Source organism: Eurosta solidaginis, chromosome 1 (genome assembly GCF_040869045.1).
Source record: "Eurosta solidaginis isolate ZX-2024a chromosome 1, ASM4086904v1, whole genome shotgun sequence".
NCBI classification, from domain to species: Eukaryota; Metazoa; Arthropoda; class Insecta; order Diptera; family Tephritidae; genus Eurosta; species Eurosta solidaginis.
In genome coordinates, this window is record NC_090319.1 from 87093364 (window position 1) to 87115619 (window position 22256).

The 22256-nt window shown below is 38.2% G+C and overlaps 2 protein-coding genes across 4 annotated transcripts in view; one reads left to right on the top strand and one right to left on the bottom strand.

Annotated features, from left to right (window-relative positions):
* mRRF2 (mitochondrial ribosome recycling factor 2) overlaps positions 1-22256 on the top strand; it is a 112840-nt gene that overhangs the window by 4135 nt on the left and 86449 nt on the right. The window contains exon 2 of one of the 3 annotated variants that reach the window (XR_010948408.1): positions 171-1300. The exons of 1 other annotated variant lie outside the window; for it this stretch is intronic. The gene's annotated coding sequence lies outside the window, so the exon portion shown is untranslated. Of the gene's footprint in view, positions 1-170; positions 1301-22256 lie in introns of those variants that run through there. One more of the 3 variants, XR_010948409.1, reaches the window with a different exon arrangement.
* Positions 1616-22256, bottom strand: part of LOC137236425 (uncharacterized protein YdcI) — a 34004-nt gene continuing 13363 nt past the window's right edge. The window contains exons 6-14 of the mRNA XM_067759022.1: positions 10276-10649; positions 9927-10209; positions 7897-8096; positions 7632-7821; positions 7432-7566; positions 7275-7370; positions 4706-4835; positions 4493-4622; positions 1616-2713 (exon numbers count right to left, since the gene is read on the bottom strand). Coding sequence (XP_067615123.1) covers positions 2499-2713; positions 4493-4622; positions 4706-4835; positions 7275-7370; positions 7432-7566; positions 7632-7821; positions 7897-8096; positions 9927-10209; positions 10276-10649 — 1753 coding nt within the window. The 3' untranslated portion in view covers positions 1616-2498. The remainder of the gene's footprint in view (positions 2714-4492; positions 4623-4705; positions 4836-7274; positions 7371-7431; positions 7567-7631; positions 7822-7896; positions 8097-9926; positions 10210-10275; positions 10650-22256) is intronic.

Below are 22256 nucleotides of genomic sequence, written 5' to 3' on the forward strand. Positions count from 1 at the left end.
GGAATTGAGAGAGAAGATCCCAATCTTTCAGCTCCCGAGGGATGACATCCTCAGGCAGATAGTATATGAGAAAAGATATAAAGTAGAACTGGGTTACTGCACAACTCGATACAGGGCATTTATAGGCCTCTCGAAAAATAACCTAAGAATTCTAACAGCTATTCTTACAGGACACTGTGGACTGAACAGCCACATGCAAAAGCTGGGTATAATATCGAACAACACATGCCGATTTTGTGATCGATCAACGGAGACGGCGGACCATATCCTCCTGGAGTGTGATGCAATCTCAAGACGTAGAGCTAAGTTTATGGGCCCACCATGGCCAGAGCATTCTTACATCAAATCCCTCAAGCCAGGTGAACTGCTAGGGTTCATCAGAGATGTCGGCTTGGATGAGGTGTTGTGAAGCAGATGAGGGCACAATAGACCAATGGTCGCAGTGCGATCTTCAATTAATTATCTATCTAGAGTCAAAAAATTATTCAATGTAATCCTTCGTATAAACGTTGTTTTTTCGATACAAAATTGTTGTTTATTTCAATTTTTTGTTTTTATTAGGTAACGTTTTATGAGACCGTGCACCATTTAACTCTTATCAAAGGTGCTACCACGTGTTTCGATTTCCGTTTTTGGGATTCGAAAGCGGAAATTAAAAATTTTATTTCTGTCGAAAGATATTTACAAAAACTCACAAAATGGCCCGAGAGGCTCCGAAATATGAGGTCCGATGCAGTTTTTTTGCACAGAACATCTTTCTGCGTTGGCGGCCTTTGCTAGCGATTTGTAAAAATAACCCTGGGTGGATCCAACGCCTTTCTGCATTAGTGTGTACAAAAAATCTGGCAAAATACAACAACCACATGAAAAAATTAACCGAATTGATATGGCAGAAATAAAATGTTTAATTTTTGTTTTCAGATTCTTAAATCGGAGGTCGAAACGTGTCTTTTGATACCAACTTTGAAAATTTTTGTTAAAAATTAGGTGGTGAACCGTCTTCTAAAACTTAACATTTTTTCAAAACAACTGCAAAATTGTATGAGACAACTGCTAGTAATCAGTTGTAAGATTTTGAAGTCTTTGACAAATACACCAACACAAGGTTGTAAACGGTAATGCCACAAAAAGTTGTTAGACTAGACAACTCAACTGACATTTTTTTTGACAGGTTGAGTTGTAATCCGTAATATCAAATTGCGAAATTTCAACCCAATCAGAGTTGAGTTGTAAACGGTAATAGGGGCATAAAAAAAAACTGCATGAAATATGCCAGGCATGCTTAACCAACGAAACGATATCATTTCGTTACGATAATCAACGTTAATAAACGAAACGAAATGATATCGTTTCGTTGGTTAAGCATGCCTAAAATATGCCGATATGGGTATCAAACGAAAGGTATTTCACTGCGCATTACATTTTTGAGTAGGGTTGCCATTTAGGGTTGGGGTAGTTAGACGAAATACTACTCTACTTACTCATATTCTATTAAAGTTTTAAAGGAGAAAATTTAAGTTAAAAATCATCGTAAAAAAATCTTACGCATGATTCGACTTAATTTTCTTAATTCACACACGCTAATAAAATTGAAATGCAATATCAAGGCACCGTGGCAAATTCTAGCAAAATATATTTAAATGCATATTTATGGCAAGTATGAAATGAATAATTGCAATTTCTCACAGATTACAATTAGAAAGATTTCTCATCATAGCAAAAAGATATCTCACCATGGTAATTTGCTACCGTTGAACACTAGAGGCATATGTTCAATTTGAAAACGACATCTAACCATTTAATTAAATTGATAGTTGTCACTCGTGAAATTCACAATTTTTTGGAATGTAATAAAATTGTGAGACTTTCATAGTGTATAACTAAAAAAATGTTTGAAATTAATAATTCGGCGCATGAAGATACTCGACCTAAATAACTTAGTTCTCGATTTCACTAATTATCATAACAATCCCTTATACTATAGGCTGGAATTACCCATTACAAATTTTTCATTCCAGTTCATTTTGCGGTTAGTGTTTGATATGTTTTTGAAATCTATTTTTAAGGAAATCAAATATTGATAAGTAAAAATATATAATATATGTACATATATAAAAAGTAGAGTTTGATTAATGATGACATGTAGAACAAAGTGTGTTATGCGGCATACTCGAAGATTGCCGAGCAAAGCTCGGTCGCCCAGGTACTTATAATCCTACTTCTTACTTTACAAAACTCTTACCTTTTAAGGCATACGAGTCGTCATTGTCACGGTGCAACTTTTTTAAGATACGGTCATAAAATAAAACTGTTTTAATATAATAGGCATGGTTAGATTAGGAGTTTATGTGTGATGATAAAATGTGTGCAACGTATAATCTAAGAACTACGTTTAATGTATGTATGTGTACCTATGTTGTAGTAGAAATATGGTATTTTTAACAAAAACAACTAACTAATTTACCAACTACGATCTTATATCACTAAACTTAGCTTATTTATGCCAATGTATATGATGTCTCAGTTTCCTTAATCATATCTTCAAGACGAACGCCAATACGTTTTCGAGGTATATCAATTTGTATAATTGAAACAGTTACCCGATCACCGACGCTTAGATCCGAGTTTTTCATTTTGCTAATGTGTAGAAGGGCATTACATTCAACACCAATATCAACAAAAGCGCCAAAATGTGTTATGTTAGAAATAGCACCTGTAAAATTATTAGAAAAATAAAAATAGTCACAATATTGTATTCTTCTTATAAGAAGTTTCTTTAAGTTTTACTAGGTTTTTTTTAATTTATTTTGGGGTATGCAGTTTAGTAGAGCTTGCAAAATTTTTAACTAGAGAACCCGGCAGACTTTGTTCTGCCTATATTTAAAAAGTGAGCCTCGCTTCCCTTCTTGATTCTCATTCCCCTCCTCTACTACTTTTTATTCCTCGTATATGGAATCTCTAAAATATTGGACACCAGATTCAGCAACCTATTCGAATATCGTTTGTTTCTATAAACCAATACAAAACTATATGATAGTCACGCAAGTACAATGAATAATATTCCCGTTGCTGTTGTTTTAGCGATAAGGACACTCCCCAAAGACCTTGGGGAGTGTTATCGATGGGGATGGTCCTTTGCCAAATGCAGATCCGGTACGTCCTGGTAACAAGCACCATTAAGGCACCAGCCTAACCATATTGGGAACGATTCATGAAACCTTCAAGACCATTACCTTCCTCCCACCCCTAGATACATGAGGAACTTGGGGTCGCCAGAGCTCGGCAGGATTCGCTACAGGTGAGCTTGACAATTGGGTTGGAGAAGCTATATTTTGCACTGGAAACACCTTGTAATCAATTTGGTATTGTTGTTGTGGTAGCGATAAGGACACTCCCCGAAGGCCTGGGGGAGTATTATCGATGTTGATGGTCCTTTGCCGGATGCAGATCCGGTACGTTCCGGTACCAAGCCCGACCATCTCGGGAACGATTTGGTATGACCACGTGCGTCCTTCTAGGCCATCCCGCCCTCCAACCCTTAGATCCATGAGGACTCGGGGTCGCCAGAGCCTCGGCTGTTAATGAAACAGGATTCGCCACCGACTGGTGAGGTTGACAAATGGGTTGGAGAAGCTTTATATTGTGCTGGCAACCTCTTGAAAAGGGTTGCGCTACAGAACCCCTTGAATCTATTTGGAATTTTAGTCGTCTCTTACGACAGGCATTCCTACCGCGGGTATATTCTCACCCCCTAACCCGATGGGGTTTAGTATTTTGGTCCCCTCTGACGACAGGCATACCTGCCGCGGGTATATTCTAAGCCCACTAACCCGCTGAGCGGGTGAATCTTCTTGCCTCTCCCCCTTTTTTCTCTTGGGCGTTGGGCAGCACATTTCCCTCAAGTGGCCCAATGAAACCAGAGTATTCCTGTACATGTACCCACACCACACAGTACCGCCGTTAGGCATAACGTCACGGGGGTGAAAGGCTATTAACGATAAAGACACTTCCCGTAGGTTTTGGGCAATTTTATCGATGTTGATGGTCCTTTTCCGGATATAGACCGGTAACAAGCACCATTAAGGTACTACCCTCATCATCTCGCGAGCGATTAATATGACCACATTAAACCTTCTAGGCCATACATAAGGCCATAAACGTTTTTTAGTAGACACCGCAGCTTGGAAGCAGACGAAGGGGCGACCTCCACTGAGTGGGGAGAGACAGGTGGATGAAGACTTGATTTCATTTGTTGCTCCCAATTGGCGCCAGTTATTGCGAGACAGGGATAGCTGTCGTGAAAAAAAAAACGCATTCCACAAAAATATTCAAAAACTATTATCAACAAAGTTCAAAGTTTACGTATTATATGGTGCTATAAATTTAAAATAAAAATCACTAACAAACCTAAGGCAAAAATTGCTGAAGATTACAAAAACAAAATCCTTGTACGATTAAACAGAAAACCTACTTGACTAAATAAAAAAATTACCTGTCAATACATCACCCTCTGAGAGTTCAGTTATACGTGTTAGACCTTGTTTGAAAAGTGGTCGTTTAGCGAATTCTGCACGATAGTCCTGTGTGAGTTCACGTTGTAATGCCATTAGAACTACATCGATCTGAAAATATACAATTTAATGACAGTATTTGTAAAAATATTGACATCTTGGAAAAAAATTAAATGATATCTTAATTGTCGTACTCGCTCTTTTGGCAGTTGGAAATCATTCGCAAGATCTTCAATATCCCATTTTGATATGAAATCTTTTATTCTGCTAATGAATGGTTGTGTTCCGATATCCTTCAGTAACAAATTGCATTTGCTTATGATCCTTTGAAAAGAATAAAGTTTTCGTATTAAATTACTCTTTCAATATCAAAACAGGAGTTGGAAGTTAGGCATGTTCTGAAAATTGTAATCATATTTTACTTATTAAAATTACAGTCTTATATAACAAATGCGTATCCGAGTTCGAGTGTAAAATCTGAAGGTATTGACCGAAAACAATTCTCAGAACATCCCGGAATATCGTAAGCTTAAGTCACATAGACCACATTTTATTATCATTCATGGCTATTACAGTGTCCGACGGATGATTTGCTGAGGAAATGCGGATTGATTAGCGACGAAAAAGGTGCGAATTCAAATTTATAAATCATAAAAGAAATAAATCCGTAATTTTTTTTAAATTAATTTGAGCTCTCAAAGAAATACAAAAAATATAAACTTGACTTTTTTAAAATTTGTATTTGTATTTGTATTTTATTAAATTTTTTCCTAACACAACAATTTGACAAAATTATTTTATAGTGCTAGTCAGAACAGTGGCAGAACAAAGGCGAAAATTCAAAAAATGTTTCAATAACTTAGATAAACAATAGATAATTTGTAAAATAAGACTTAATGGTTACAATAAATTTTAAAGAGCTTAGCCTAGGGACACAGAACAGAAATAAGAATAGAGGGGACATTGCAAGGGTAGGTAGTACAGTAATAATATTAGGTTCTATCCTTTGAGGAAATAGGAGGTGGCAAGAAAAACGGATAGAAGATCAGTAAAGAGAGTCAGTTGAAGAAGGAGAGGTGAGGCAATTGAAGAACAAGATTAATTCTTTTTTGAAATGCAGTGCATTACTTATTTGTCTTATTCTGGCTGGAAGGGAGTTCCAAAGACGGATCGAAGTAGCGAAGAATTGGCGTTCAGAAATGAGCATACGGTGTTTAACATGTGCAAGAACCATTTTCCTCGTAGAATGAAGGAATTGAAGCCTTCGATATAGGTAATAAGGCTCCTTCGTGTAGATTATTTTATGCAAGGTAATAAGTATTCTAAACTTTAAAAGATTGTCAAAAGAAATGTCTAGCAACTTTGCAGAATAAAATTAAAACTCTAATCTGCACCTTTCTTGTTGCGAATCGATCTGCATTCCCTCCGCAAAGCATTCGTAACAGGCACAATTATATAATTATCACATTCACTACTAGGGCTGGGACTATCCGCATATTCGAATATCCGGATATCCGTTGACACGTATAAAATCCGGTTAATATTCGTTTCTGAAACTATCCGGATATCCGAATTTATGAAGATCAGGTTAATAACCGTATTTTTGGATACCAGTGAAAGCAACAAATTGATGTACCATATATGTTCATTTAACATTAATAACAATAAAATCGTGGGGCATTTAAATCAATTAACAATGCTTTTTCACATTCACCCTTATCGCGAAGTTCACGCGGAAAAGTGTTCGTCTTCACTTCTTCTGTTCGGGTGAACTCTTTCCGCCTATCGGCAATTTCGGGCGAACAAAAGTTCAATTCGAAACAGCTGATGCTATATTGTGCTGAACATTTTGGAACCGTTGCTTTGTCCACAATGGATAACATGGCCGACTGATACGTTGTCATAAAAAATAAAATTTACATTTTAAATTTACTTAGAAATACAGAAATTGTAGCTTTTTAATTTTTGGCGTCAATTTAATAATCTACAAACATATTTTGTGAATAATTTTTCGATTTTTGCTTCGTTCACTTCTGACATACAGATATTAAACTTTTATGTTCCAGTATCCGGACATACGGATATCCAGATTTTCCGGATATCCGGATAGCCGGATTTTTTGCTTAAATAAAAAATAAAAATAAATGTAAGGCGCGATAACCTCCGAAGAGATCTAAGGCCGAGCTTCTCTTCCAATTTGCGTCGTGCTCCTCTTGATTTTCCCTACAAATTGGCCGGACGGGACCTACATGTTTTATGCCGACTCCGAACGGCATCTACAAAGCAGATGAGTTTTCACTGAGAGCTTTTCATGGCAGAAATACACCCGGAGTGCTTGCTAAACACTGCCGAGGGGCCACCCCGCTTAGAAAAATTTTCTTCTAATTGAAAAATCTTATTTCTAAAATTTTGATGTTGCTCTGCCCGGGAGTTGAACCCGGGGCATACGGTGTGATAAGCGGAGCACGCTACCATCACACCATGGTGGCCGGATTTTTTGCTTAGCTATCCGGTTATTCGAATATCCGGATAGTTGAAAAATCCGGATGCAGTTCACAGCCCTATTCACTACAAGCTGATTTGACTTTTTTAGAAGTGGCATAGCTCAGTTGGTCAATGGTTCCAACACTGTAATGTAAATACGTGTAATAATTGATTTTTTTAATATCGAAAAATCTTTTGGTTAGGCGCTTGTGAATTAAACTAACGGTATGTAACTAAGCGCCGCATCGTTTACAAGCAATTAGTTAAAAGAAATCATACTTTTTAGCAACATCATAACTTTCCGGATGGACCCAAGTACAATCCAGTAGGTTTACAATTTTTCCGCCAACACTTAGTGGTTCAATGCGTATAAATCTAAACGAAAAAAAAAAAATTATTTTCCGTTCAGAAAAATTGTTAAAAATGAATAACTTGCCCAGCACACTGTACAAAAGTCTTTTCGCCAATAGACTTCACTTTCAAAAGATCTTTGCGTGTTTGAAAAACACCATTACTTAAGCGATGCTCAATTATTTTTTGGGCCTTCTTTTCGCTCAAACCGGCGATATGTCTACAAAAAACAATGGGATGAACACAAAAGCTAGTTAAACGAGTCATCAATGGAATTGCACTTACTTTAATACGCTCAAACTAGCAGTGTTTAGATCCACTCCTACAAAACTCACGCACTCAGACACAACTTCATTTAACGCTTCGTTGAGCGTTTTTTCTGGTACATCATGCTGATACATTCCAACACCAATATGACGTGGTTCTATTTTAACATATTCACTTAGTGGATCATTCAGGCGTCGTGCAATAGAAACTATAATACAAATACAATACAAAATATATTTCAAAAGAGTTGTAAAAATTAAACATTTCGTTTTTTTTAACGTACCTGCGCTTATTTCATTCGTATCCATATCAGGAAATTCCTTACGAGCCACCTCACCACATGAATATATTGAGGCACCCTGTTCTGACACGATGCTGTAACGCACATACCTTTTATCCAAAATCCCATAGTGAAATAGATTTGAAAGCCAAAACTCGGTTTCACGACAGGCAGTGCCATTGCCTAAAGCTATAATTTTGCAGCTATCGAAAAGAAATTACAATATATGTATCTAACAACGCACTTGTTTGATTAGGATATTAGAGTGATTTGCATAGTATTCTCGAATGCACGGATTATACCAATCCACTCCCAAGCTATGCAAGATTACTGGACCAACCCATTGCTGAGATGTAGCAATTTTGTTTTATACTTTATACTTTAATTATACTCAGCGTGCTTTGCGCACAGAGTATATTAACTTTGATTGGATAAAGGTTGGTTGTACAGGTATAAAGGAATCGAGATAGATATAGACTTCCATATATCAAAATCATCAGCATCGAAAAAAAATTGATTGAGCCATGGCCGTCCGTCCGTCCGTCTGTCCGTTAACACGATAACTTGAGTAAATATTGAGATATCTTCACCAAATTCGGTACACGAGCTTATCTGGTCCCGGAATAGATTGGTATTGAATATAAGCGAAATTGGATGATAACCACGTCCACTTTTTATATATATAACATTTTGGAAAACAAAAAACCTGATTATTTAGTAAATAATACACCTAGAATGTTGAAATTTGACGTGTGGACTGATATTCAGAATCTTGAAAAAAATTTGGAACGATTTTTTTAAAATGTGCGTGGCACCGCCCACTTGTGATAAAAGCAATTTTACAAATGTTATTAATCATAAATCAAAAACCGTTAAACCTATCGTAACAAAATTCGGCAGAGGTTGCCTTTACTATAAGGAACGCTTTGAAGGAAAATTAACTAAATCGGTTAATGACCACGCCCACTTTTATATAAAAAAATTTCAAAGGGTCGTGGACGAATGAAATAAGCTATATCTTTGCAAAAAAAAAGCTTTATATCAATGGTATTTCATTTCCCAAGTGTAGTGATAACAGTAAATAGGAAAAACCTCCAATTTTAAAAAATGGGCGTGGCACCGCCCCTTTTATGACTAAGCAATTTTCTATGTTTCGGGAGCCATAACTCGAAGAAAAATTAACGGATCGTAATAAAATTGGGTACATAAATTTTCCTTATGGCAGAAAATATTTCTAGTAAAAATGGACGGGATCGGTTAAATACCACGTCAACTTAGATATAAAAGAAATTTAAAAGGGTCGTAGACTAGAATAATAAGTTATAACTTAGCAAAATATAGTTTTGAATCAATGATATTTCACTTATCAAGTTTTATTGTAAGAGGAAATGGGGAGGCATTTTTTTTAAACGGGCGGTGCCACGTGTTATGTAGAAAAGTAATTTATCTGAAATGAAATGTACAATTAAAGTTCACGCTGAGTATATAATGTTCTGTTACAACCGAACTTACGACACATTTACTTGTTTTTAAATTATTTTTAATTGGGTTATCTTTTGAAGATGAAAATTTTTGAATTACTTCAAAAATAAAATTTTTGAATTACTTCAAAAATAAAATTTTTGTTTATATATTTAAAAATATTTTTAAATATATATTTAAAAATAACTTCAAATGAATAAAAAATAAAAGTTGTTCTCGAGTTTTTACAAAATAAACTTGTAACTTTTTTTTAATTAAGAAATACTATGTATATTGATGATCAAACATTTTTTGATCATAGATGTACACTGTTTTTGTAAGTGATAGCAGAGGACCGTATCACATGGTTATATTTTTATTTCCTGCACTTCGTTGTGCTAACTTAGGTAGTATGTGTATATATGCACTAGCTAAGAGCAGATGGCATATTATTTTTTGCGTATATATACATAGTTGTGAGTTTATAATACCCGAAATCCCTGTTCGAGTTATCAAAACTAAGCGAATCCCCGTATTTTGCTCGAAAATTGGTTGAATCGCTCTAGACTTACTTATTACGAATAAGCATTTTGGCAAGATGTTCGCCCACCTCCTGTGGATCACTACTACGCGCATGTGGATATATAACACCAGTTTCTAAAACATCCGCTGTCTCGGATATGAGTGCCAATTTGCAGCCATTCGTGAAGCCCGGATCTATGCCAAGTATTCGTTCACCTTTAAGTGGCGATTGCAGTAAGAGTTGTTTCAGATTTTGTGCAAAAACATCGATAGCAGCTTTTTTCGCAAGTTCGTTTAAATCGCTACGTAATTGACGAGACAAAAGCGGTTGCACTGAAATTATAAATTATTAATACTAACTGAGCTACATACTTTGTCGACCAACAGATATTCACTTACATTTTTTGTTATAACATTCTTCAAATGCCTGTTCGAATACTTGATTGCGTAAAGTATAACGTAAACCTTCATTCATAAACAATTCACGTGTAAAACGTTTAATATCATTCTTCACATAATCTGCGGTAATTATTTTAACAGTTAAGCACTTCTGCTTTTCAGCACGATTAATGGCTAACACTTGATGGGGCTTCAAATATCGTACATCTTGTTGAAAATCATAATAAGTTTCATACTTTGAAGCATCTGTTGCTTTATTTTTCGAATGTGTAGTAATGTTATTGTTGTTGTTTAATTTGCTTTTAGCCGATGTACCAGTTGCGGAAGGCGTTTTCGTTTTGGTGCATTTTAACACTATACGATGAACTTTTTGACTATAAATAAACAGAAAATAAAAAACAAACATTAATTGCACTACCTAAAGTTTTTTTTTAAGACAAGATATTTGATGTGAAATATAGGGAATATTTCCACCACTTTTGGGACAAGTACAGTCACCCCAGCTGCACTAATTAAAATGTGCGATGTCCAGAGAGCACGTTGATTATGTTCGTAAAAAGTACATATTTAAAAATCGAGAAAAGTTTATGGGAGTCTCATAGTCAGTCGCTTTCAATTTAAAGCCTTCTTCAAGAGAGTAATTAAAGGTTCAATATCATATCGGTCCAATGCCAAAGAAACGTATGTGTATATTTGATGTGTTGAGAACATTGTTAAAAAAAGAGATTTCATTAACAGAGATTTTAAATTGTTATTTTCAACCACTATTGGAAGGTTTACTTTTGTAAACCACTAAGTAATGTTAATTGAAAAATGATTTTTAACCCAGATATGCCGACTACCCAGATATGCGTACTACATGTAGTATACTTTTTATTTTCAAAATATTTCGTTAACAGTAATTTAAACTGGTAATAGTCTAGTTGAGGGGTCGACTGCTAATACGCTACCAAAAATATCGAGAGAGGTGTCAAACGACGCGTCTTGTCATCAGTATTAATAAGCCGAAGGCGGAAAATAAAAATTTTAACTCGTTCAAAAGATATTAACGAAAACCGAAAAAAGACCCGCGGGTACCTCCGAAACCGGAGGTGGGATCCATAGTATTTTTGCGCAGAACACTTTTTTCGGAAAATAAAAATTTTAACTCGTTCAAAAGATATTAACGAAAAACCGAAAAAGGACCCGCGGGTATCTCCGAAACCGGAGGTGGGATCCATAGTATTTTTGCGCAGAACACATTTCTGCATTGGCGGCCTTCGGCCGCGCTTATAAAAAATAACCCTGGGCTACGCCATGCCAAGTCCGGGTGTGTGGTTTAACCACGGTGATGCACAATTTTTTTTGTGTGAAAATCGCCAACTTCAACTGCAAATATCTCCGGACAGAGATAATTTTTTTCTTTTCCGCCTTCGGATTATTGTTCTCGAGATTAATTCGCGTCTTTTGACACTTCTCTCGACGCGTATTAGCAGTCGACCCCTCAACTCTAGACTATTACCTTTAAACTAAGTAACCAACCTGTCGCTGTGCTACTGTACAAAACAGGCATCATAGCTGGCTTTGAAAAAAATTTCTGTTACAATTCCTTGATTGCCTTTTTTAATATCAAAAATGCGAGTTTTGTGAAATTGTCAAAAGTGTGAAGAAAAAATATTTAAGCTGATTTTGTTTTATTCTGTTTTTTGTATATTTTTTTTAAAGATAGTTGTAGAAATTGAGGTACACCAGTAGTGGAAGTGTAAAACCCAATTAGATATGATTTTTGTTGATTTATTTGCTGGCGTACTAGGTAGATGTACCAGTAACCGGACACATAACTTTTTTTGTGCTTTTGAACTCCTCTTGGTTACATTTTATAAGTGATATTAAAAAACTTTGAATTTTCAAATGACTATTGCTTAATTCTAAATCTAATAAAATCAGCCACTGCGATAGAAAACTCTATTTTTTTTGTAAAAATTATTGTTTTGATACAAGTCAGAATTTGCCAGTAACCGGACAGTAAAATTCCAGTTACCGGACGCTTATGATCTAAAATAAAAATAATTGCTTTGTAATGTTTTACAACGTTTTATAACGTTCTTTTTATTTTTATTTAATATTTAAACCAAATAAATAAATAAATACAACAACAAAAAATAAACTTTTGCACATTCTTCATTAATTAAAAGATAAACAATGCATTTCTTCAATTTCCTAGCAGGTTTCTTTTTTTTTTTTGAGTCATAAGCCACCTTTTCATAGGCCGGGTCATATATGTCAAATTTCGTTTAAAAAAACATGGCTCATACGTGACTTTTGCATTGAACCGACGATATATGAAACACTTTTATGTCGAAACTCTAAATAAATCCATAAATTATAGCCAAAGATTTGAGACCAATTTATACACTGCCCAGGAACAAGATACTAAGCCGGATACTCTTGAAGAGTTACACAGTACAAACACGTCAACCAACATCAGACTAAACTACAAAATACACACAACGGGGTTAGGGGATCAGAATATACCCGCGCTTGGTATGCCTGTAGTAAGAGACGACTAAAATACCAGATTCAAGGGGCTGTGTAGCGCAACTCTTTCAGGTTGCCAGCGCAATATAGCTTCTCCAAACCCAGTTGTCAACCTCACCTTCGAGCGGCGAATCTCGTTGCACTAACAGACGAGGCTCTGGCGACCCCAAGCTCCTCATGGAAGTAGGGGGTGGGGAGGGAGGGATGGCCTGAAGGTTTAATGTGGCCATATAAATCGTTCCCGGGATGGTCGGGCTAGCACCTTAATGGTGCTGTGTTACTGGAGCGTACCGGATCTGTATCCGGCAAAGGACCATCACATCGATGACACTCCCCAAAGACTTCGGCGAGCAACCTTATCGCTACAACAACAACAACAACACCAACACCAACAACAACAACACCACCAACATCACCAACACCAACACCACCAACACCACCAGCACCACCAGCACCACCAACACCACCAGCACCACCAGCACCACCAACACCACCAGCACCACCAACAACAACACACAGTAAATTGCGGTCACTTATACAAAAGTTTACTGACAGTACAGAACTGCAAGTCACACGTTGCAGCCGTGTAAATAAAGTATCTTGTTGTTGTTGGTGTTGTAGCGATAAGGTTGCTCCCCGAAGGCTTTGGGAAATGTTATCGATGTAATGGTCCTTTGCCGGATACAGATCCGGTACCACAGCACCATTAAGGTGCTAGCCCGACCATCTCGGGAACGATTTATATGGCCACATTAAACCTTCAGGCCATCCCCTCCCTCCCCACCCCCAAGTTCCAAGAGGTGCTTCGGGTCGCCAGAGCCTCGTGTGTTAGTGAAACAGGATTCACCGCGGATAGGTGAGGTTGACAATTGGGTTTGGAGAAGCTATATATTGCGCTGGAAACCTGAAGGGTTGCGCTACACAGCCCCTTGAATCTGGTATTTTAGTCACCTCCGGGCAATTCCCGGCATAAAGGTCCGACGCCTGTTTGTGGAGTTCACCAAGGACCTGCTTGTGTTTTTTTGCTTCATACGGCTGAGTTCTCAGGTGCCGTATTTCCTCAAAATGCTTACGGATATGACTCCTTAAGTGTTTAGGCGGTGCTGGCTCATCAATCAGATGTCAGTTGGGATGCCCAGGTTTCTGGGTATTCAACAGGAACTGTTTGGTTAGCATCTCATTTCTCTCCCTGATGGGGAGTATTCTCGCCTCATTATGTAGATGGTGTTCTGGGGACATAAGAAGACAGCCCGTGGCGGTTCTGAGAGCAGTATTTTGGCAGGCCTGTAGCTTCTTCCAGTGGGTAGTTTTTAGGCTTATTGACCATATAGGGGGCGCGTAGCACGCAAACGGCTGGCCAATTGCTTTGTATGTGGTAATGAGCGTTTCTTTGTCTTTTCCCCAAGAACTTCCAGCAAGGGGTTTGAGGCTCTGGATTTTCGACACAATTGCGGCTGCGTGCTCACCAAAATGTAGATCCTGATCAAACGTCACGCCCAAGATTTTGGGCTGTAGGACAGTCGGTAGCGTAGAGCCATCGACGTAGATGTTCAAAATGGTCGACATTTGGGACGTCCAAGTTGTAAATAGGGTCGCCGATGATAGAGTCGGTGATAATGCCAGGTTTCGCGAGGCGAAAAAACTGGAGAGATCAGGGAGGTAGCCGTTTATTCTGTTGCAAAGCTCATCGATCTTTGGGCCCGGGCCTGTGGCCATTATTGTGCAGTCATCGGCATTAGAAACAATAGTAACTCCTTTTGGTGGCGAAGGTAGTTTTGATATGTAAAAATTAAACAAAAGTGGGGATAGGACACCACCCTGAGGCACCCCTTGTTTAATTCTTCTTGGCTTTGATATTTCGTTTCTGAATTGCACCGATGCCTGTCGACCACCCTCATAATTGGCGGTCCACCTTTTAAGACATGGGGGAAGGGTAGACCCTTCCAAGTCTTGCAGCAACGTGCATTGGTTGACCGTATCAAAAGCTTTTGATAGGTCTAGCGCTACGAGTACTGTTCTATGGTGGGGCTTCTGATTTAAACCACAATTTATCTGGGTGCTAATGGCATTTAGCGCGGTGGTGGTGCTATGGAGTTTTCTAAAGCCATGCTGATGACAGGCTAGCTGCAAATGGCTTCAAGCGTCTTGGCTACTGGCGATAGGAGAGATATCGGGCGATATGACGGTCCTATGTTAGCTGGTTTCCCAGGCTTAAGTAGCGGGACCACCTTGGCCATTTTTCGGGTATGACAAAGGTGGAAAGAGACAGGTTGAAGACATGTGCTAAATATTTGAAACCCTCTTTCCCTAGGCTTTTAAGCATCGGCATGGCTATGCCGTCTGGGCCCATTGCTTTGGATGGTTTAGCATGACCGATGGCATCCTCAACCTCTTTGGTTGTGATGGTAATTGGTAACGCGCTGAACTTATGTTTACGTGCGTATCTGGTGGCCCTCCGTCTATTTTTGTCGACCGTAGAATGCATTATGTATTGTCGGCAGAAAGCGCTCGCGCATTTTTTCGCATCAGACAGCACTTTGTCGCCAAAGGCGATGGAAACTTTGTCATTGTGCCTAGACGGATTCGATAGGGACTTTACAGTGGACCAAAGTTTACCTACACCGGCAGAGAGGTTACAACCGCTTAGGTGCACCTCCCATTTCGCCCGCTTGTGTTCGTCCACAAGCAATCTGATGCGTTGGTTTATATCCCTTATTTGGGGGTCGCCGGGATCGAGATGTCTTATAAGGTCACGTTCTCTCGCTAAACTTGCGGCCTCTGCCGGGAAGTGGGGCCAAATTTCGGGAATTCTACCGGCGGGAATGAAACGAGCCGAGGCGGATTCAATGACCTTGCGGAACGCACGCTCCCCTTGGCGGGCATCAGTTGGGATAGGGAGGGAGCAAAGTGGTTGTCTGTAAAGGATTTGTATTCATCACACTTTCCTTTTTTAAAGTTAATGAAAGTGCGTTTTTCTGCGACGATGAAGTCGGCGGGACGCTCGAGCGAAATAAGTATAGGCAGGTGGTCGGATGCCAATGTTACCATCGGCTGCCAGTTGACGCAGTTTAAGAGTTCGCTCACGATTGAAATATCCGGCGAACTGTGACAGCTTCCTACCATACGTGTGGGGGCGTCTCCGTTTATAGTCGTTTCTTCTATTTCATCCGCTAACATCTCACCCCTACTGTCCACCCACAAGTTTGAATGCCATAGATCGTGATGGCCATTGAAATCGCCTAAGATAATGCGATTGTTTCCAGTGAGTACGTCGCTGATATCAGGGCGGTATCCACCAACGATAGGTGGAAGCGGAAAAAATTATATAATGTCTGCATAAGGGTGAAAAAATCTACTGCCTAAAATCAGCACTTCACAGAATGCTCTCCAACCAAATTAAGGGTATGCGCGGAACAGGACGCATTCTCACTCAAACTCAATATTCTTGCTTGCACACCTTTATACTTTCCGGACATGTTTAATGCGTTGTCATATTATTGTCCTCTACAATTTTGAATATCTAAACCACAGTCTTCATTCAGAAACCTTAAAGTTTGATTCGCTAGACTTCTCGTTTCACTTACACACTTCTTTGCACGCTCATACAATTTGTCAAATGAGTCGGAAATGTCCTTTTTAGGAAGGTATTTTTCATTGTCGGTCGTCGCCTTTTGAATGCGGTCAATTGAGTTTTGTTTATTGAGTAAAATTTATTTTCAGTTCTGATTATATTTTTCTTTCACTCTCTAGAATTTTACGTTTGTAAGAAAATTTTAGAAGTATTTTTCATTTTTCGGGGGCCCCCTAAAATCGGGGGCCAGGGAACTGCCTATTCTGCCTACCTGTTAATCCGACCCTTTACGGCAGCCATAGTTCTGAAAAATCCCTTTTGTAGAGAACGTGTCACTCCTCCATTTCCACAATTCCACATTTCACACTTAACCAAATTTCATTATTAGCGATTACTACATCTAGAGATATGCAGAACGAAATATTCCATTTGTATGGGAGGTTCCACGCTCATCATCATACATCTTCCTCATCCAACATTTTCTTGGTGTGTGTTAGGGTTTGTCCTCATATAACTCCTTACTGAATTTCAATTCCATTGTATGGTGTTGTGTGTATCGAAATTATTTTTAGCCTATGACCATCCTTGGAATGTTTCTTGTGGGTGTTTCAAATTTGGTTGTGATCGGTCGATCGATCCGTTTAGGACGCAACCTGATCTAAACATTTATACATAATTTGAATTTTATAGATATAAATCGGTGTATTCGAGGTGCAGTTATTGCAGCTGTGTTAATTTTATGGCAGAGCATGGCGTTCTTCGGCAAAGTTGGAGAGATCTGGCAAGGACGCGCATTCGTTGAATAATTACACTGTGCAACAGCCGGCTTGGTATTGGATCAAACCCACTTTTTTTAGAGATTGAGGTTTAAGTAGACAAAGTACTACCTCCGTTTTCGAAGTTAGGCTCCAAAAAATAGATATCGGCTTTCGAAGTTCGAAATTCTACATATCGAAAAAAATTTTTTTTTTTTGGTAACGCGTTCAGCAAATTAAAAAAGTGAAAATGTGATCGTGGTCCACCTTTTTCTTTTATTTGAATGGCCGCTGTTTATGTCCACTGTGCTCCCCAACAAATGATGGTCATCAAGTGTGCGATGCTTTTAAAGTGAGTAAATAAGAACAGCTGAGATTTACTACTTATTCAATAGCATCAAATATTTGACCTAGATTTTTTTTTATACATGTTTAGGTATTTTTAACGGTCCGAAAATTCGAAAGGTGATAAAAAGCGAAGATTTCACTAAAACCTTATATACTAATGCTGCGATTGCTTGGGGTGCGTTAAAGGGTGTTATTACTAATGGTGTTTTCTTTTCTACACGAAAATGTCGCCTTCACGCCAACCCTTCAAAAAGTTGTGTTCTGTTGTAAAATCAGCGAAGCCTTAATAGAGGGCATCATTATCTTTTCTCAACAACCTACCTCTAAAAATGGCCAAAATTGCAACATTACTTACCCTCGCTACCATTGACGGTGCAGAAAACAGCCCTGTCAATTAGCTGATGAATCACACGAAGCTGAAGCGAATGCTATACATATATGTACGTATGTGTCGCATCATGCCTCACTCAAAAGCAATTTGCGATCACAGTTGACAATGAACAACCACACGAACTGCGTGTGGGATTTAAGGGGTTGTGTAGCGCAATATATAGCTTCTCCAACCCAATTGTCAACCTCACCTTCGAGCGGCGAATCCCGTTTCACTAACAGACGAGGCTCTGGCGACCTGAAGGTTTAATGTGGCCATATAAATCGTTCCCGAGATGGTCGGGCCAGCACCTTAATGGTGCTGTGGTACCGGAGCGTATCGGATCTGTATCCGACAAAGGACCATCACATCGATAACACTCCCCAAAGCCTTCGGGGAGTAACCTAATCGCTACAACAACAACACCAACACCAACACCAACACCAACACCAACAACAACAACAACAACAACAACAACAACAACAACAACAACTGCATTTTTTTGTAAAAATGGTTACAATTTTTGTTCTTTTCAAGTCATGCAGGGTGGCACTGAACATTTTAAGTGGCTACAATTTCACAAGTGAGAATCTTAAAAATGTTTGACCCTGAAAGTGGCGACATTTTCGTGTAGAACAGAATTCACCATTTAGGTTCTTGGAAATCAGCGTGATGACAATTTTCGAGAGTATGTCAACAGCCTAGTGGAAGCGTTCATATGTATATCTTTAAAAGTGAATTTGATGAATGCTCATGTTGTTGTTGTTGTTGTAGCGATAAGGTTGCTCCCGGAAGGCTTTGAGGAGTGTTATCGATGTAATGGTCCTTTGCCGGATACAGATCCGGTACGCTCCGGTACCACAGCACCATTAAGGTGCTAGCCCGACCATCTCGGGAACGATTTATGTGGCCACATTAAACCTTCAGGCCATGCCTTCCCTCCCCCCCAAGTTCCATGAGGAGCTTGGGGTCGGCAGAGCCCCGTCTGTTAGGGAAAAAGGTTTCGCCGCGGATAGGTGAGGTTGACAATTGGGTTTGGAGAAGCTTCATATTGCGCTGGCAACCTGAAGGGTTGCGCTACACAGCCCCTTGAATCTGGTATTTTAGTCGCCTATTACGACAGGCATACCTACCGCGGGAATATTCTGACCCCCTAACTCGCTGGGGTAGATGCATGCTCATCTCGACTGATTATAGAGACAATTTTCTACCGAATACGATGAACAGGGAGAACGCTTCCACCAAACAGCTATACCAATGGAGTCTCGATAGAAAGGCAAAAAGCTAAACGCCACGATAGCTGATATATGTTGGTAGCTGAAGATTGCTGAGGAAAGCTTGGACGAGGACGAGAACGAAATTGAGGGTGTTGATTAAGAAAATACCTTGTTTCAAACAATATGTAAAATCATTTGTAATATGTATATGGGGTATTCCATCCCATTTCGACCAATTTTGAACCCGACCCCTTTAGAAGTGGCTGAAAGTTTTTCTTCTTTTTCTAGCTTACGAAAGACGTTTTTCAAAAGTTTTTCAAAAGTTTTTCAAATTTTTTCATCCAACTCAAAAAAAGTTATGAATTTTTAAAAAAACACCGTTTTTGTTTTCAAAATGCTATAACTTTTTCAAAAATTAACCGTTTGGGATCTTTTTTTTTAAATTTGTTTTTAAATGTACTTTTCGGAAAAAATACAAAAAAATTATTAAAGTTTTTTTTTGTAATTTTTCAGTTTTTCGAGATTTTTCGAATTTTGCCATTTATTTTTTCTCATAAAAAACTTCAATCAATTCTGCAATCATCCCCACTAATTCCGGAGTGGGCCGATTATTTTTTTTTTATTTAATTGAAAAAAAAACTAAAAAAAATTTTTTGTATTTTTTCCGAAAAGTACATTTAAAAACAAATTAAAAAAAAAAAAAGATACCAAACGGTCCATTTTTGAAAAAGTTATAGCATTTTGAAAAAAACACCGTTTTTTTTTTTTTAATTCATAACTTATTTTGAGTTGGACACCGTTTTTGTTTTCAAACTGCTATAACTTTTTCAAAAATTGACCTTTTGGGATCTTTTTTTTTTTTAAATTTGTTTTTTAATATACTTTTCGGAAAAAATACAAAAAAAATTTTTAAAGTTTTTTTTTTCAATTAAATAAAAAAATAATCGGCCCACTCCGGGATTAGTGGGGATGATTGCAGACTTGATTGAAGTTTTTTATGAGAAAAAAAAAATGGCGCAATTCGAAAAATCTCGAAAAACTGAAAAATTACAAAAAAAAACTTTAAAAATTTTTTTTTATTTTTTCCGAAAAGTACATTTAAAAACAAATTTAAAAAAAAAGATCCCAAACGGTAAATTTTTGAAAAAGTTATAGCATTTTGAAAACAAAAACGGTGTTTTTTTAAATTCATAACTTTTTTTGAGTTGGATGAAAAAATTTGAAAAAATTCTGAAAAACGTCTTTCGTAAGCTAGAAAAAATTAAAAAAAAAAAACTTTTTTAAAAATAAGCTTTTATTATTTTGGTTAATAAAATTAACTAAAAAGTAAACAATAAATTGACTCTAAAGAAAGATAACACTTTATAAGTTCATTGTAAGCTTAAACGATAATTAGGCTTTTTCGTCTGCGACAAAAAAATTCTATATTGTACATAATTATATATTTTTAACATTAAAACTTTAATAGAGGGCATCATTATCTTTTCTCAACAACCTACCTCTAAAAATGGCCAAAATTGCAACATTACTTACCCTCGCTACCATTGACGGTGCAGAAAACAGCCCTGTCAATTAGCTGATGAATCACACGAAGCTGAAGCGAATGCTATACATATATGTACGTATGTGTCGCATCATGCCTCACTCAAAAGCAATTTGCGATCACAGTTGACAATGAACAACCACACGAACTGCGTGTGGGATTTAAGGGGTTGTGTAGCGCAATATATAGCTTCTCCAACCCAATTGTCAACCTCACCTTCGAGCGGCGAATCCCGTTTCACTAACAGACGAGGCTCTGGCGACCTGAAGGTTTAATGTGGCCATATAAATCGTTCCCGAGATGGTCGGGCCAGCACCTTAATGGTGCTGTGGTACCGGAGCGTATCGGATCTGTATCCGACAAAGGACCATCACATCGATAACACTCCCCAAAGCCTTCGGGGAGTAACCTAATCGCTACAACAACAACACCAACACCAACACCAACACCAACACCAACAACAACAACAACAACAACAACAACAACAACAACTGCATTTTTTTGTAAAAATGGTTACAATTTTTGTTCTTTTCAAGTCATGCAGGGTGGCACTGAACATTTTAAGTGGCTACAATTTCACAAGTGAGAATCTTAAAAATGTTTGACCCTGAAAGTGGCGACATTTTCGTGTAGAACAGAATTCACCATTTAGGTTCTTGGAAATCAGCGTGATGACAATTTTCGAGAGTATGTCAACAGCCTAGTGGAAGCGTTCATATGTATATCTTTAAAAGTGAATTTGATGAATGCTCATGTTGTTGTTGTTGTTGTAGCGATAAGGTTGCTCCCGGAAGGCTTTGAGGAGTGTTATCGATGTAATGGTCCTTTGCCGGATACAGATCCGGTACGCTCCGGTACCACAGCACCATTAAGGTGCTAGCCCGACCATCTCGGGAACGATTTATGTGGCCACATTAAACCTTCAGGCCATGCCTTCCCTCCCCCCCAAGTTCCATGAGGAGCTTGGGGTCGGCAGAGCCCCGTCTGTTAGGGAAAAAGGTTTCGCCGCGGATAGGTGAGGTTGACAATTGGGTTTGGAGAAGCTTCATATTGCGCTGGCAACCTGAAGGGTTGCGCTACACAGCCCCTTGAATCTGGTATTTTAGTCGCCTATTACGACAGGCATACCTACCGCGGGAATATTCTGACCCCCTAACTCGCTGGGGTAGATGCATGCTCATCTCGACTGATTATAGAGACAATTTTCTACCGAATACGATGAACAGGGAGAACGCTTCCACCAAACAGCTATACCAATGGAGTCTCGATAGAAAGGCAAAAAGCTAAACGCCACGATAGCTGATATATGTTGGTAGCTGAAGATTGCTGAGGAAAGCTTGGACGAGGACGAGAACGAAATTGAGGGTGTTGATTAAGAAAATACCTTGTTTCAAACAATATGTAAAATCATTTGTAATATGTATATGGGGTATTCCATCCCATTTCGACCAATTTTGAACCCGACCCCTTTAGAAGTGGCTGAAAGTTTTTCTTCTTTTTCTAGCTTACGAAAGACGTTTTTCAAAAGTTTTTCAAAAGTTTTTCAAATTTTTTCATCCAACTCAAAAAAAGTTATGAATTTTTAAAAAAACACCGTTTTTGTTTTCAAAATGCTATAACTTTTTCAAAAATTAACCGTTTGGGATCTTTTTTTTTAAAT